Source organism: Leucoraja erinacea, chromosome 28, assembly GCF_028641065.1.
Source record: "Leucoraja erinacea ecotype New England chromosome 28, Leri_hhj_1, whole genome shotgun sequence".
Lineage (NCBI taxonomy): Eukaryota > Metazoa > Chordata > Chondrichthyes > Rajiformes > Rajidae > Leucoraja > Leucoraja erinaceus.
Window position 1 is genome coordinate 11439437 of NC_073404.1, and position 18771 is coordinate 11458207.

General features: G+C 42.1%; 1 protein-coding gene across 1 annotated transcript in view; it reads right to left on the minus strand.

The window, feature by feature from the left end:
* bcas3 (BCAS3 microtubule associated cell migration factor) overlaps nucleotides 1-18771 on the minus strand; it is a gene marked incomplete at its 5' end in the record, with an annotated part of 612428 nt that overhangs the window by 205270 nt on the left and 388387 nt on the right. Inside the window, one exon of the mRNA XM_055657406.1 lies at nucleotides 14723-14827. Within this exon, the coding sequence (XP_055513381.1) occupies nucleotides 14723-14827 (105 nt within the window). The remainder of the gene's footprint in view (nucleotides 1-14722; nucleotides 14828-18771) is intronic.

Genomic DNA, 18771 nt, shown 5'->3' on the forward strand with positions numbered 1-18771 from the left:
AGGAAATTTTAAAATACTGAATCTAGAATCAACAAATGTAAAATACTGAATCTAGAATCAACAAATGTACCCCCTGGGTAGGCTAAATTTATCCCAGGTTAGGAACCCTTGTTCTAAACTGATTGCTCGGTTAATTACAGGGCAATTCGGTGTTGCTCTTTACATTCCCATCAGCTGTTGTTCTGTTCAAGTAAATATATTTAACCTCAAGCTGCCTCTCACATGAAAAACTCAATTAATAGACACGTGACAAAAACACACAGTAAATTCTGACTTCAGGTCGAAAATAGTTGAGGCAAGGACAGCCACACCATTCTAAAAACACTGTCCTGGGCAAAAGCTACCCAGGCTTGCTGTTTCCTATCTTACATGGCTGTGTGTTCAGTAGCAAGTGAAGTCTGCCTCTGTGTTCTGTGAATTTCCCTGGAGCTCCGGCTGAGCCTGGAGCCGGGAACGTGAACTGGAGCAAATGCATTTGTGAATTAGGGGGAGGGGAGGGTCATGGGCATGAACCTGGGCAGGCTGCTCCTTCCCCCAGGCAAATCCCAACCGCTGCCCCAGGATGTGACCTGTCACTTCACATAGCTGGTGATGAGTTGCAGGGCTGTTGGTAAAGGTGAAGACTGTGCAGAGAGGGAGGAAGAGAGGAAGACAGAGAGAGATAAAACAAAAAGCATCAGCCTGGTTGAAATAGTTTCACAGGGAGAAAAAAATTCAAACCATTAGAAGAAACCTGGTAAAAAACCTGGCTGCTATTTTTGTGGAAAGAGAAATCATTGCCAGTGCTTGAAGCCAAGACACATCTCACTCTGAGCCTGGGCTTGATCTCCATTGTAACCATTTGACAGCTACATCAAATGAGTTACTTCAGGTCCAAGAGTAATGAAGTGCTCGCCGCCCAAGCTGCATGCCTAGCTTTTCGTTTGTTTGAACTTGACTGTGTTTTAAGATAACTTTGCAAAATTGCAAACACATTAGCATTTCTGGAGATTAAGGAGCTGGTCCTGGAGAGACAGGGTACTCTGCCACGCAGCTGGAATAAGAATCCACATCTTTGCAACTCCAGAGGAAATGTTCCCTTTTAAGAGTCACCACTGGAATCAAGAGGTTCTGAAGTTTAACATATTACATATGCCTGCGCTAACACAAATTAAGTAGGACCAGGGGTTTCCGAGAGCAGTGCCCACGTTAGGGAAAGGAAGGGACACCTGACACAACATGTCTCGTCGTGTCAGGTGAATAATAATAATAATAATAATAAATACTTTATTGATCCCCTCAGGGAAATTCAGATGTCCAGAAGCCCCCAACCAACAAAACACACAGATTCAAAACGAACGCAGACAGAAAATACATAGAATACACTGTGGACACTACCTGAGAGCAATAAATACTTAAAAAGACCAATAATTAACAATTAAAAATTAAAAATTGCAAAAATGCATCCCCCTACAGCCTAGCGGTCCCGAATTATAAAATCTAATGGCTGCAGGGGTGAAGGATCTCCTGAACCGCTCCGTTCTACAGGGCAGGGAGAGGAGCCAGTTGTTGCTCCGAGTGCTCATTTGACTCTCCAGAATTACATGGAGGGGATGCCCGGGGTTTTTCAGGATGAGGCACCTTGTGCCTCATACGCCTCTCAAGCAAATCCATCCCAGAGTCTACTCTCCCCTCCAGCACTGAGCTAGCTCGTTTAACCAGTTTGACCAGCTTCTTGTTGTTTTTTTCACTAATGCTGTTGCCCCAGCAGACAACAGCGTAGAAAAAAAATGGGAGATATCCAAGACTAAGCCAGTGCTGAGGTTAAGAAAGCGGACGGATGCCAGATGGATGTGCACTTCTAGCAAGGGTAAACCTGATTAAACGGATCTTAACATATGAAAACAACTAAGGATGAGGTATGGGGATGGTTGGAGTATGTTGTACAGAGAGGAGTCCCATTATTGAAGTAAACAGATGCAATATTAGGACCAGAAATGAAGCAAGAATGGGAATAGAAGGGGAAAACAGGGAGAACTGGCATGGGGGGGGGGGGGGGGGGGGGGGGGGGGGGGGGGTAAGCATTTTTAGGTAGGTGATATGTTATGGGTTGGAAAGATTATAGATGGGACTAGGCACCCATCAGGTTAGGCTTGGGTACTTCAGGTGGCAATATGGGAAGGATTTCAGAGGATCAAGGAGGAGTTATAGATGGATTTATTAGCATGTACATGTAGGGCTCGGGACAGGCGAGGGGGAGGAGGCTGGGGGAGGGGTGAAGGAGGCCTAGGAGAGCGGGATTCAAGTGACCGGTAATTGAGCTGATACATTAACTCTGTCGCTCTTTACAGCCGCTACATGGCTTTCTAACTATTTCCAGAACTTAAAAAAAATTTCAGTAGAGGGGTTTTGAATTTTTCAGTAGAGGGGTTTTGGGTCAGGCTTGGAGTTTGATGCAAGCAGGGCTGGGAGGGGAAATTTAGTAAACCAGGGAGGATCTACGGGCTAGGGCTAAGAGGGCAGAACCATAAGCTATGAATTCGGAAAGCCAGGCGTATAACTGGGAGCGCGGAGTGGGATATAAAAGTGTGTGCAGGTGGGAGTGGAGTAGATGTGGGCAGGTATGGAAAAAGAGGGTGCATTTGGATTGATCGGGGCGTATAGGTGGACTGGCTTTTGTATATATGGTGTAATCTCCTTAAACCAAACAACAAAGCTAGTACAAGTCATGTTCTTCTGGATCAATGAAAAGAAACATGCCCAGAAACATTCACCTCAGAATTCAACAATTAAAGTACTACTGTAATTAAAAGCTTCCTTCTTCAAGTGAGGCTGGATGGGAAGTGTCAAAATGTATGTTTTATTTGCAAAATGTTAACACAAAAAAAAACCTCAGATATTACACATGGTGTAACCTGCATGTCATTAAAAAAAAGAACATAGAACAAACAGTACACTACAATACTAAGCGCTGAAGGAACTCTGGATCAGGCAGCATTTAAGGAAGGAATGGGCAGGCAACGTTTTGGGTTGGGACCCTGTTCAGACTCAGATGCTGTCACACCCCTGAGTTACTCCAGTAAGTTGTATTTTGCTCAAGATTGTAGCACCAGCATTTCCCTGTGGCTCCACAGAATAGTAGAACACAGGAACAGGGCAATGATGTCAGTGTTGAACATAATGTCAATCCCATGTGCTTGTATATGGTTCAGATCCCTCCATTGTCTACCTGCTTGTGTCCCTGGCGAAAAGCCTCTTCAATGTTATTATGGTACGTGGTTCTACCATTTTCCCAACGGCACATTCTAGGCATCCACACGCCGTGTAATAAAACCAGCCTCACTAATTTTCTCCCTCACACCTTAATTGAATGTCCTTCTTGGCAGAAGAAGCTGCAGGTTTTGAGAATGGTATCAGAGTAAGTGAAGAAAGTTACTGCACAGCATTTTGCAGACTGTACATGCTGCACCAGTGCTGGAGGAAGTGAATATTTGGGGTGGTTGGTCTCAGATGGAGTTGAGTTTCTTGAGTTTTGGAGCTGTAACCAGACTCTGACCTATGGGTCCAGTCCAGCCTTGTCAATGGTGTTCAAGGTGGGGAGCGCAATAACGGTAATGCCATTTGATATCATGGAAAGGTGATTGGGCTGAGGGCCTTCTTAACGCATGGGCACGCTGGGCAGTTGCCCGGGGCCCCACGAGCATAGGGGCCCCATGCTAATCTATGTATTGTAGAATGTTATTGTCGAACATGAAAACAGAGAAGAACATCGCAAGTGCACGACAGAATATTGATTCGGCATAAAGAAACTGGAAGTGTAGGGGCCCCAGTGCACTGCTTTGCCCGGGGGCCTATAATGCTGGTAAGACAGCCCTGATTGGGCTCTCTCTTGTGCCTGGTACATTTATGGTGTAAACTTTGCATGCCACTTATCAGCCTTTGGTGAATATTGTCTGTGTCTTGCTGCATGCACGCACTGGCTGCCCTATCTGCTGAGAAGCTGTAAATGGAATTGAAAATGGTACAATCATCAACGAACATCCCATTTCTGACATTATGCTAATGATTGAACAGCTGAAAGTGCTTGGCCCAGGGCACTGTCTTTGGGAACTTCTGGTTATATTCTGGGTGCTGGCTCGAAGGGCCGAAAGGTCTACCCCTGCACGTATTTTCTATGTTTTATCATGGATAATTGAAGTTCAACAATCACAACTATCTTCCTTTTGATTCAGGCTTGAAACCAGCCATGGGAGCGGTTTCCCCGATTCCCACTGTCCAATTTAACAGAGTCCTTTGATGTCACACTCAGTCAGATGAGGCCAAGAGTAGTCACTTACGTCACCTTTATAATTCAGCTCTTTGGTCCATGTCTGGACCAAGGGTATGATGTCTAGAGCCAGCTGGTATAGGCAAAAAACAAACTATGCATTGGTGAACAGGTTATTTGTGAGTAAGCATCTCTTGACAACAATGTTGACAACACCTTCTGTCACTTTGCTGTCAACTGTGGCCTGTAGTTACCTGTGCTGGATTTCTCTTGTTTTTTTAGGAACAGGGCGAACCTTGGAAAATTTCCATATGGTTGTGTAAAATGTAAAAAAAAAAAAAAAACATGCAGAAAACATTCTGCCAATTATTTGAGTCTATTCTGCACAGAGCAACGGATGTTGTCAGTCTAACACATGTCAGTTCTCTTTTCCAAGCCAACAACCTTTGTGTGCAAACTAATCATATTTCAGTAAACTGCAATGTAATCTCTTCCAAACTGTTAGCCTTGAATGCTTAATTTCCCATATAAGTTAATAAACACAGAAGAAAGCACAACTGTGGTTAGAAAGATGATAATTATTTTTGACTGTCAACTGTATTCCAGATTTGTTTTCTTCTGATGTTAAGAAAAAAATCCTCCATTGTTGATTCCCTTCACTTGGCTTCACCTCTTTCCACCCAGTACACATCAGTGTCAATCTGACTTTCAATGAGAGAGTAAACAAAATATTCAGCATCTGCTATTAGTTACACAGCTCTCCTCATTTCCATTTCCATCTCTGCTTCTAGTTGCTGTGACTCTATGATCTGTAAAGTTCCTTGCTTTTATATATTTCTTACCATTGGGAAGCATTAAATTATCAGTTCAAATGTAACACTTTTTCTTGATTTGTCTCTGCTCCAGTAATATTTCATTAGTTTGGAATCTTTATCTCCTTTGGGCAGCTTGTAGGGTCCAGTATATATGTCCAGTTTCATCCCACTTCCTCATCAAGTATAAAGATTCCAAACACAGGGAGAGAGGTGGAGAGACCTCCTGTTCCTCAGCCAATTGAGGAAGGCCGCAGTTGTTCACAGTCATTCTGTCAATTTTCAGTCTCATTTCATTCTTGGCTTTATTTGTGAACAGTATTTCCAGCCAGAATGAAGGTGATTGGGTGATTTTCCATTCATCAACCATGCTGTCTTCTTAAATGTATATTCATGTTTTGAGACATGGTCATCACGAGCATAGCCTGAATTTATTGCCCATTGCATTGGACCTGCTATCCTTTTGGTGAAGTTGCTGCTTGTGCTGTTGGCTTGTATCCAACAATGATGTAGGAATGGCCATTTGTCTCCTATTCAGGATGTTGTGCAACATGGAGAGGAATGGGCAGATCGGGGTATTCCTGTGAACATATTACCCATGTCATCATTTTTGGTAGAGATTGCAGGAGGTGCTGTTGAAGAGCCTCTGTAGCAGCAAAGTATTCTATAGGTGGTACAAACTGCAACCACGCGGCACTGATGATGGAGGGAGACTGTTCAGAGTGGTGGATGGAATTCCAATCAGATTGGTTGCTTTAACATTGATGTTGTTGGTTTGTTGGAGTTGCACTCATCCAGGTAAGTCACTCATTTGTACCTTTTAGATAGCGGAAAAGGTTTGGGATGTCAAGGCTCAAGCCACTCACCACAGAAAACCCAGCCTCTGATCTATTTGTGTGGCCACAATATCTTTGTGGTTGATCCAGAAGAGTTCTTGGTCAATAATGACATTGAGGATGTTGGTGGATAACTTGGCCAAAGCCAAGACTCTTGTTGAGTTCTGAGTCAATGTTTTCCTTTGGTCCTGGAGATGAGCTTCATTACAGTGGGAAACCTATGAAATAATGTGGTGGGAAAGACTGGGACAAAAAGTATCTGGGCAATGATATAGTTTTCCTTGGCACTGAAAATTGATCTATTGTGATCGTATTGTGCAAACGTTAAGGTTCCTGGATTGCGAGCTTCTTCATGCCTCAAGGTTCATTTGTACAGGCTGTTGAAGGTCTCCCAGAAAAGGCAGAACTGTGGGCGGAGAGAGTGTAGGAAGTCCAGCAACGGGCTCACCCACAAGGTGCAGATTTTTTAACATCATTAGAACTCTCTATGGCACAAACACCCAAGGCCTCACACCAGAGAAGCATGAATAGAGATTAAGTTTTTAAGGTCAGAGCAGCAGTCAACATCCATTGTAAGGAACACTTTGTAGACTTCCTCAACTGTGACTCTGCTTTTGACATGAATGCCAGGAAGGCAAAAATGTGATAGAATGATGGAAGACTAACATTGAATCATTAGCTTTAGGGTTAGGGTTATGGTTAGGGTTACGAAATTTAAACAAAGTAAAAGTAATGAGGGAGAAGAATATGGAAACTAAAGCTTGAAGTTCATGATAGAGGGCAAAATCGAGTCATTAAGAGCAAAATTAATTCACCTGAGTTTATTGCTACATGCACAAGTACAGGAAGATACAGGTACAATATACAGCAGCAGCGGCACATGGACAGGAGAATAGGAAGATTGAATAGCTGTTGGGCTATTAACACAACAGAGAGCCATGCTGATTACAGAAAGTTCAGAGGGAAAGGAAATACAAAATAAGTGTGACTCCCGTCTGGCAGAAAATACAGAAGTTTGAAAGCACGCACCACCAGACTCCGGAAAGCTTCTTCCCCTCTGTTATCAGGCTTCTAAGCAGTTCTTTCATAAGCTAGGATACTGTGGACATTGGACTTTGTTCATGGAACTGATGCGTTACATGCTGAGAAGTATAAGCAGTTTCTCATAAGCTAGGATACTGTGGACATTGGACTTTGTTCATGGAACTGATGCGTTACATGCTGAGAAGTATATTCAGCACTCTGTATCCTCCCCTTTGATCTACCTATTGTATTCCGACTTTGGCTAGAATGCATTTATGTACAGTATATCTGATCTGTTTGCATAACATGCAAAACAAAGTTTTTCACTGTATCTCGGTACAGTAACAATAATATACCTAAACCCGAGGGAAAGCTTGAGAAAAGATCTACAGTAAACATTAATTGGAATCGAAAAATGTTCTCTAAACATGTGAGCAAGAAAAGGACTATAAGAGGAAAAGTGGGCTGAACAAAAAGAGAATGGAATTGTTCTTGTGGAGGCAGAGGCCTGGTTGTGGTACAAAATGAATACATTACATCAATCTTCACTAAGGAAAGATGGAAAGGCTGAAACAGAAAGGAAGAATGAAATTGAATTCTAAGTGATATCAAAATTGTTTAGGAGGAGGTACTAAAAAGGCTAGTTGGATTTAAGTGGATAAATTAGCTGGGTCAACGTGGATGCATCCTAGGCTATTGAGAGAAGTAAGGAGAAATTGCAGAAGCTTCGAATGAAGTCTCTCAAATGTCAATAGATTTAGGATGCATGGATTTGTAAAAGGCAAATTGTGTCGAAATACCTTGACAGCTTTTTTGATGAGGTAGATAACATCAATGAGGGAAGTGTGGTTACTAGATTTCCAAAAGATATTCAATAAAGTGTCACATTGTAAGCTTGTCATCAGGACTGAATGCCATGGAATAAAATGGTCCTTGACAGTATGCACAGAAAATTGGCCAGGCAATGGAAAACAGACAGTAGCAGTGAAAGTGTTGTTTGGACTGCAGGGAAATATATAGTGTGTTCCTAATGGACCCTACTAGGACCACTGCTTTTCTTAATATGTGGAGGATAACAGATTTAGTCAGGCTAGTGGATTGCTTAGGAAGGTAGCAGATGATAACTAATGGTGAGAAATGTGAAGTATTATATTTTGGTAATATGAATTAGAAGAGGACGCAATTTAAAATGGGATACGACACAAATGATCTGAGGATTTATATATGATGTTGCATGGAGCTTTTTACCCCAAAACAGAAACATACCACATCCAATTCTTGAGGTGCTATTCATGAATAAGGTGGGAAGTTTGACATAGGGTAAGTTGATCAATCCACTTTACGACACAGTGGCGCAGCTGTCCAGCTGCCACCTCACACTGCCAGAGACTCGTTTGATCCTGACCTTGGGTGGTGTCGTTATGAGAACAAGTGGGTTTTCTCAGGATGCTCCAGTTTCCTCCCACATCCCAAAGATATTCGGGTTTCTAGGTGACTTGACCTCTGAAAATTGGCACTTGTGGGTAGGGAGCGGATGCAAAAGTGGGATAATATAAAACTAGTGTAAACAGGTGATCTGCAGCCAATGTGGACACGGTGGGCCGAAAGGTCTGGTTCCTTGCTGTATCTCACAATCAATTCATTCAATCAATCACTTAAATTAAACTGTTCCAAACATGATTAGGACTAGGCTTATGAAGTGAGTGAAGCAGAAATTCCTCGGCTTGGTCCAACCTTAAATCCAGTTGCAACCCTGGGTACATTATTGAGAACTTTCTGAGAGTCTACTGTTGCAGAGAGCATCTGTGTAGGTCCTCAGAATTCTGAGATCTGATGACGATACAAACAACGATGGATCAATCACCCGTTATAACTGGGCGTTCAGGGAAATTAATTTAGAAGATTGTACTAGCCTTCTCCTCAGCCAATTGAAGTTTTCTTACTTCTGCTCTGGCTCTATCGTTATCTTGAGGAGTGCTCTCCATGAAAAGTCAAGGGCCTTTCCCACTTTCATGACCTTTTTTACTCATGGACATTTTTCATCAGGCTAGAAAAACGACCCGACCTACTTGATGCCACGAGTACCTACGACTAGCATCACGAACTACCTACGACCTCCTACGACCTCGTGACGACCATGCTAAGGGTATGAGTCAAGGGCAAACTCGGCAGAGGTCGTGAATTAGGGTCGTGGAAGTGGGACAGGCCATTCAGCATGATTAATATCTTTGAATTAGGACAGGGTGAAGGACATTGCAAGCCAGCACATGGTAATCCCACTTTTCTCTCAGACTGCGTCATCAGCTGCTGTAGCCATCATTCCTACGCACTGGTCATTGCTGAAAAGTCAAAGCTTTGACCATTAAATATCTTGTTAAATAATTTCATTTTATGTTCAGTTGACAGAGTGGGTGGGTTTCACATTTCACAAGCCTTCTGGTGGAGTGGAGGTAATCTGCTTAACAAATGGCAGACAATACAATGGAGATATTCATTTCCATCGACATAATATGACTATGATATGACTATCTGCCATAAAATAACATGCAAGCTGTATGTTACCGCAGTGCCACAGGGGTAGTGAATACAGACTAGTGACAAGAAGGGCCACGTGATCACCCATTCCTGAGGAACCTTTCTCACCACCTCCACGCCACCCTGGAATCAGGGTCAAGGTCAATCCAACATCCGTATGCAGTCAATGCAGTACTATGCCTGTGGTTAGAGGCTGCGATCCAAGTCATCATTAGGTTGTTCACTGAAGCATACAGGAAAATGAGCCTTACATTAGAGATCCACAAATGTCTTTTACCAACTGGCTCCCACCCTAAAACACCACTCCCAGAAAATATAGCCACATGACAAGACCCCAGAAAATGTGGAACACTACCTACAACAGAGAACTTACAGCACAGGAAAATGACTGGCAAATCCACAGGGAAGACAAGCAAACCAATGCCATCATCCTCTCTGGCACTCAGTAATTCCAGTTGGTTCCATTTGGCAAGCCACAATACTTGCGAGCTCAAAAATAGAAATAGACTCGATAACAAGCTTCGTCTCAGTAAGGGATTATCAATTTGTTGCACCCTCCTATTAGGTTGTAAAGCAGGAGAATTCAAGTAGTTATGAGACACTTGTCTCACAACAAAAAGTTTGGTTTCAAGACCTATTGCAGAGATTTGAGCACAAAATCCAATCCAACACTCTGCTGTAGTGAGGCGGATATGCCACACTGCTGGAATTGTATGTCTTTCAATTAAATTAATACAGTTAATTACAAAATAGACCACGGTAGGTTCATAAAGCAGAGCAGGAGTTCTCAGAGGTAGCTGGTACAACATTTTTTTCCATCAACCAAAGTGTCTCTGGTCATTTTTAGACTACCGTTTATGGACATTTTAGTGCAAAACTGACTGTATGAACTTTGCTTCAAAAGCATTTCATTGGCTGTAAGGTGGATTGGGAAAGCTGTTTTATTAATACAAGCACTTTTTCTCATTGTGATCTAATTTGGATAATGGATGTACACTGGTTATCTGAGGGACAGATGTCTGATTGGTGCTGCCAGTGGCAAGCGGCACTTGCCAGGTATAAAGTACATAGACATTTAGCACTCTCTCCCCCCCACCTCTCCATTACTGTATGTATACAAATGAATAGATTAGGCCAAGTTGCTAGGCTCTGCACAAAGGTCTGTGCTGGCAATGCCAAGCACGGGGAATTACACTGCCCCTCCCCACTGTCAACTCCACTCTCTGGGTCTAAAGGCTGATGGTATATCTCACACTGGGAATCGGGCAGGCAACTGAGGCTGCCTTGTTATAGTGCCCGCTCTTCTGATGAGATGCCAGACCAATTTTAGAAGCTGCCTCGTCAGCAGGGTGTTGGAGAAACCTCCCGAGGAAAAGCCGGTATTTCTCGCAGTCTTCCTCACAACCTTCCCCATTTAACTAACCTCACCACAACAACAGATTCATCTCGCAGGCCGTGAGATCGTGCTGGAACAGAACGACCGCTGCGATCACCCGCAAAGTATCACGACAGTTCAAAAATAAATTCACAGCATGGGCTATTTTGGAGGAAGTGCTGTGGCATGATATAAATGCATGTTAATCTCATCATACATGCAAACACAGGAAACAAGGTGAGTTATGGAACAACTTTTATCTCCTTTGTTTTTGCAACTGATTTAATGCAACATGAAAGTGGTGAATCTGAAAGTGCAGTTATCTGACTGGATATATTTAAATACATTACGGGATTTTATCCTTTTTATTTTCAACGCCAGCCTGGCGTTCAGTTTTGCACTTGCTTAGGGCAAAAATAACTGTCTGGCTGAACAGTCGCAGCATAGTAACACACCACAGCTGGGTCCAATTACCAGCTACATCCTTGTAATGCCTCTCACTAACAAGGATAATGCGAGTGCGACTGTGAGCCTATGGATGCCGTAAAAGTTAGGTCAGGCATGTGAGAATAACAAATGAAAATATGAAACTAAAGTGACAGGAAATACAGTAGCATCCATCTTAAATGAAAACATTCTTGTGAGACTGAGCCACAGTGGCGCCTTAACCCCTCTGTGCTCTGCTGTTTAAATAATTTCTATTTTCAACAGCTAAGAGGTGTGTTATTGATGAGCAAGAGTTAATGGTAGAAAACATGAATCCATCTAACAATCCACACCGGCAAAGGGAGATATGCAAACTCCACAGTCTCTACAAACCAGAGTCAGATTCAATCTGGGTCTCTAGCTCTGTGAGGCAGCAGCTCTACCAGCTGCACCACGCATGTAGTAATGCTTGGTATTCAATGTACAAATGGCAGTTCTATTTGCTTCATAACAACAGTACCTGCTCTTCAAATTAATTTTATGTGAAGTGTTTTGACAAGTTTAAAGAATGGTGATTCAATAAACATTAAGGAAGTCAGGTACTTGGGACACTTCCACCCTCCTCCCCTTTAAAATATATTGCACTGAATTGAATTCACTTTTTTTTTAAATGGACAAAGAATTCTCATTAACTTTTAACATCCTTACGTGTTTTTCCAGTTTATGCTTCTTTCAATGTTGGTGTTTGAAGAGTGAGTGATAATGACTTCATCAGGTTTGCAGGATATATCCAGAATGACAGTCAGGCAGATGAATTAATATACAGTTCCACTGACACAATCTCTGAAGCACTCCGGGTTAATGAGCGTATCTGAAATGTTAATTCAACCCAAGCTCATGAGTGGGTTCAGTAATTCCTTCCTGCCTGGTTTCTTGTCCTTTAGCACTTGTTAAAATAAAAACTAAAATCAAATTGAATTCTAGATAGTTGACCAGCACAATAAAAAAAAACGTGAGAACATGCCTGATCCTGAACAAAGCTAAATTGTATTTGATGTGTTCAAGAGAGAGTTAGATACAGCTAATGGAATCAAGGGATATGGAGAGAAAGCAGGAACGGGGTACTGATTTTGCATGATCAGCCATGATCATATTGAATGGCGGTGCTGGCTCGAAGGGCCGACTGGCCTACACGTGTACCTATTTTCTGTGTTTCTACATTTCTGAAGCAGAAAGAGAAAGGGGAAGGAGTTGGTTGGTCATTAAGGGCCATCCTTTCTCGCTCGCATGTTGTACTCCCCTTTGAGCCTGCACCACCAGTGAGATTGCGGTTGATCTGATCTTTGGCCTCAAGCTTCACTTTCCTGTCCGATCCTCACACCTCCTATTGTCCAAAATGTTGTCTCTCAGTTGACAATGTACTCAGCGACTCAGGGTCCGCTGCTCTACAGGATAGAGATTTACAAAAGGTTACAACAGAAGAAATCCCTCCCTATCTCATTTTATTGTGGCTAGCCTTCATGGCTACAATTTCCAGATTCCACCAGCATTGCAACCACCCTCATAAAATCTACCATGTCAAGATCCTGCATGGGGTCTCTCATTTGTTTCAATTCAGTTTTTCCTCTTTAAACAATCCCCACCATTCAATCGAGTGAATCTTCTCTGCACCGATTTTGTAGCAGGAACAGGGAGACCAATGCTTTATGCGCTATTTCGAGGGATGGTTTCACCAAGAAATTGCACAGTGCAGCAAGATTTCCTTACTCCTGCCATTCAACGCTTTGAAACAAAGCCCAACATTTCATCTGCCTTCTTGCGTACTCGTACTGCTTGCTAGTTTTCTGTGATGCCATTAGAGAGAAGGCATATAATTCCTTTAAAGAGAGACATGTGAAAGAAAGGATGACCCTTAATGATCCTGCACCAGAAAAAAGTTCTCACTTATATCAATTGACAGAGGCTTCCACACAAGTTGCCCTTTGATTGATTGATTGATTGATGATGTAAAGATACAGCATGGAAATAGGCCGCAGCTCAAGGCGACCATCGATTACCTATTTACATTAGTTCTGTGTTATCCCACATTTGCATCCAATCCCTATAGACTAGGGACAATTTACAGAGGCCAACTAACTTACAAACTACTCGTCTTTGGGAGGTGGGAAGAAATTGGAGCACCCGATGGAAAGTCACACAGTCATAGTGAGATTGTGCAAACTTCACACAAACAGCACCTAAGGACAGGATCAAACCCAGATCTCTTGCCCTGAGAGGCAGCAGCTCTACCAGCTGTGTCACAGTAGCGTTACACACACACACATACCGGTTACTCCGAATGGGCCTGTTGCCCCCCCCCCTAGTTGGCAGGACTCCGAACTTACGTGGGAAAACCCCAATGAATTTCTGGGTCCGACCAATTTCTGGTCCAGCCACTTGAACAATGGCTTTTGGAAGTGGTTTCTGCACTGCTGTTGAGCTCCTGCTGCTCAATAGTGTCTGAAAAGTTATTGGTTCCCTTACTTGGCAGGGACAGATATTCCTACCATGATGGACCAGAGACACTCCAAAACCTTTCACAAAATTCCCAAATTGTGATCACTGAATGTTTTTTTCAACATGCAGCAATAGAAATGTAAGGAGCAGGAACAGGTTATGGAGTATTTTCAGAATATCCTGCTATTCAAATAGATCATGGATGGTAAGGAGTCTGCACAAAGAATTTGGGATAAGGAAAGGCATGGGACATGTTTGTGTGTATGTTCACCAAAAATCAGCAAATCCACATCCAAATCCGTTCACATGCCTCTGTTGCTGCTGACCAGCTGATGTGGGGAGAATGCCTTTGAGTTGATGCTCAATAGAAGTCGAAAAACTGATGACAAAACTGTGCCAAATTGAACATAGTATCATCGAGAAATGCATAAGTACAGTTTCAGTACACATATTCTAAGCCATCCTCTTACCAGATTAAACACTTCTTCATGATAATTTCATGAGGTATTTTATAGGGGACTGAATTCAATGTCAGGACGAAACCTAACAACAGTTCCAGAGCACGCAAAATGGGTGAAATATAATTTTTAATATGATGCGCTATATTGTTGTTCTGAAGTCTTCCAGGGTATTATATTAAATTTAAAAAAAAATTATTTTAGCCATAGAATTAGCACCACCTGTCAACTTCAATGTCAATTCACATCCAAATAATCCTGGACTTCGTGATCCAGGGGCAGTTTGATTGAAATTCAGTATTTCCTAATAGCACAAATGTTCTTTACGAGCACATGGTTCCAAAAGGGCCAATAAGCCAGTTGACGACCTGATGAAGTCCATTGAAGAAGTACATCTAACTGAGGAAACTAATGCCCCTGTCCCACTTAGGAAACCTGAACGGAAACCTCTGGAGGCTTTGTGCCCCACCCAAGGTTTCCGTGCGGTTTCCGGAGGTTCCTGTCAGTCTCCCTACCTGTTTCCACAACCTGCAACCTCCAGCAACCACCTGCAACCTCCGGGAACAGCACGGAAACCTTAGGTGGGGCGCAAAGTCTCCAGAGGTTTCCGTTCAGGTTTCCTAAGTGGGACAGGGGCATAAGGCAGAAACTGTAATATGCAATCCACAATCAACAGTCAATCAGTTGACTTTACACATTATTGATGAAGGAAATAGACACAAAATGCTGGAGTAACTCAGCGGGACAAGCAGCATCTCTGGATAGAAGAAATAGGTGACATTTCGGGTCGGAACCCTTCTACAGATTGAAGAAGGGTCTTGACCCGAAACGTCAACCATTCCTTCTATCCAGAGATGCTGCTGTCCCGCTGAGTTACTCCAGCATTTTGTGTCTATCTTCGGTTTAAACCAACATCTGCAATTCCTTCCTACACATTAATGAAGGTGAGTTTAGAGTACTGGGCATCAGGCAGCAATGGCTGAAGGCTTCAAGGAATCAGGATAGCAAACTGGTTGCTCAAAAAAGTGACATAATTTATTCTGTAGTGAAGGTAGCAGGCCCAATGTTAGTTCAATATCATTAGTTTTCTTAATACACTGCAATGCAGCCATTTTTACTTAACATACCCCTATATTGATTTATACACGTGAATGCTAGAACAGCTGTGACAGCATTACTCTAAAGTGGGCTGGTCAGTAATCTGCATATATTCGAATTTCAATGATTTCTAAAGAATATTTTAATCTCTTTGGAGAGTATGGCTGTATATTTCTCACGTATCAAGAGTCAAGAGTGTTTCATTATCATATGTACCGAACAATAAAACTCTTACTTGCCGCAGCTTTATAGGTCCACTAACACAATAACACACAAATAATTATATAGTAGTCAATAATACAATAAATTAATAATCGCTAATACTAGGTGACCAGACCATAATAGGTCAAGACAGAAGTACATAGAGCACCCGGAAACACAGTCCATACATCATAGTAGCTGAGGTTAGTGTTCTATAGCCTTCAAGAACATGACGGGTACTGGGAAGAAACTGTTCCTAAATCTAATGGTCATTATTTTCAGGTTCCTATACATTTTTCCCCGATGGTAGTAACAAAACAAGAATGTGGCTAGGGTGGTGCGGTCTTTGATGATAGTAACTATAGATCCGTCCGATGGTGCAGGCAGAGGTCAGTACCTGTGATGGACCAGGGAGTGTTTACCTCACTTTGTAGTGTCCGTCGTTCCTCTAATTCCACAACGGACTATTCTAGGTATTAAAACGCCTTCTATGAAGAAGCCAGGTCAAAACCAGTTTGTCCATGGTTTCTAAGAACATTGAAAACTGTGAGATGGAATAAAAGCAGATGAATCCCCCAATCTGTCCAAACCTCCAGTCATAGGTTGGTTCAAAGTACAGTTTGGGGATACAGTAATGTTGGCACTTCCGTTTTATTGCCGACTGAAACCGCTCGTAAAGATTGGAAATTAAGGGAATCAATGCATACATGGATAGATCACCCGTTGCCTTCCTGGACGGTGGAATAGACTGAAAGGGCCAGATGGCCTGCTGCAGGTCAGCCAACATCTGTGGAAAGAGAATGAGTTAATGTTTCAGATCAATGATCCTTCATTGTTCTTGTGTATTGTCGGTAATATGTGTGTGGATTTGGGCAAAACTTAAACTGCTTGACTGAAATCTTATAAATCAAAACATCAAGGGGTTGTAGTTCATGTTTGGTCACTGGTGCCGGCTGGGGTGCTGCAGTAATGTGACTTGTCATACTCCCCTCCTGATATTTGTCAATTGAACCAAATGTCTGAAAGAGCACTTTTTTTAGTTTTATTTAGTTCAGAGATACAACGCGGAAACGAATGCTCTCCTACACACACTCGGGCCAATTTTACAATTACAATTATACCAAGCCAATCAGATTCAGATTCAATTTTAATTGTCATTGTCAGTGTACAGTACAGAGACAACGAAATGCAATCAACCTACAAACATGTACGTCTTTGGAGTGTGGGAAGAAACTGGAGATCCTGGAGAAAAACCAACGCACGTCAAGGGGAGAACGTACAAACTCCGCACAGACAAGCACCACTAGTCAGGATCGAACATGAGTCTGTAAGGCAGCAACTCTACCACTGCACCACCGTGCTTTTTAACACTAATGAGCAAAGAACAGTTTGTAGCCCTACCATCCTCAGCACCATCAATTTATTGATTATGGTGTTGTTGCTATTTCTCTCAGATTTTCTGTCTAGAATTGGAGAGTTACTTACTGCAGATGGAAAGTATCTTATGTTACACAAATTAACAGCCAGTAATGAATGATAAATGGCGATGATGTTCAACATGGTATTTGTACCTCTCTGGGGATACAGTTCTCCAATTCATTCTCCACAATATGTTACCACACATGACTGGGTACTGTTAGAAAATACCACAACAATTTCTAATCAAGGGGACTAACAGAAAGCTTTCAATTTTTGAATTTTTATCCCATTGTTTATCCCACCAAACATCCCTGGATTTTCCTATGTGAGATGGCCACCGTTTCCCATCAATACTGTCTGGAAACACAGGACTCTCACAGAAAGGTATGAATATGGAAAATCCAAACTTCCCCACTTGTCGTTCTGCCTGTACTCTGATCTCGGATTCCTCATTTTTTTTAAAACAAGAATTTTAAAACTTGCAACCATATAATTAAGTTTTAGTCATTTTTTGGTACTCAAAAACTGATAGCTAAGGTTCTGGCTGAACTGGTTGCCAAAGCATTACTTTGTGCGACATTTTTTGTTTCCATAGATCTACTTCAATCATGTTAAAACAGAGTTCTTGGATGAAATACCATTGGAAAATCCACTCCAGTAAGTATGGATTTCCCAGGAATGGATGGACTACACTCCGAGGAAACTTTCAGCCATTAACTTTGAATTAACAATGACTGTTTACTTGCATTTTCCAAATAATTAATTTGTCCCTATTCTTACTACTAAACTACACCAGCTCACAGTTATCTGTTGAACTTTATTTGCTAAATATCGCCCCATGTTTTAACATGCACATAACTTTATATAGACTGAAGTGACAGTAAACTAAGGTAATGATTGGAATAGGGCCCCCATGTTTCCATGCTGTTGAAGGAACACTGTTGAAGGTACCTCGTTAAAGCCATTCCTCATGTGCTTCTCACTTCCAAATGAATCTACCAGCAGAACTGTTCACTCTATTGAGATTGCTTTTCAGCCAAGTACATCCACTGTCCAAAACATGACAACGAATTACACAAGGCATTGCTTGTAGATGTGATAATTGATACATCCAACATTTGAATGTGATTATAATTTTGTGTACTTTCTTTCTGCATTTCTTCAATTTAATACAGCGAGTGTCAGGTGATGCACACAACATTAAAGGTTTTCATAGGTGAATATCAGGATGCCTGTAGGTTCTGTTGTGCTCTGAGCTCAGCCGGTGGGGCTCGCTCTGAATGCGCCTATAGGACTGATCCAAAGCACAAGCACAGCTGAAGGCAGGCTACTGTGGTGAAGTGACATTTACCTAATTCAGCTGTAAATTTACAGATAATTACTGGGCAACTGACAATGATGCACTCTGACAAATACACTACCAATGTCCTTAAAAATCATGTGATTCCTACAGAGATTTAAAAATTTTAAAAGGCCAACTCCACCCTCATTAGAATTGCTGATAAAATAAAAAGTCACATATTATTAGACAGCAGAGCCCATTTAACAGAAAACAGACTAAAATCACAAGTTCCAGGTGGAACCTATTTCAGGTGGCAGTTGACTGCTGGGATTATGAGGCCCAGACGTTAAACATGACCAGTTCTTCCAACACAGAACCCTGGATAGAAACTACACTGAGAGCTTCCTAGTTGGAGTGTTCTCCACTTCCTAAACGAAGTGTATGCATTTACCTGTCCTTGAATATGGCATCAACATTAATAGGCAAGTAGAAATTCAATGGACTTCAAGAAACATCATTCAGAAGTCAGAAGAACTGTAGGTGCTGTGGGTTATTCTGTGTCAG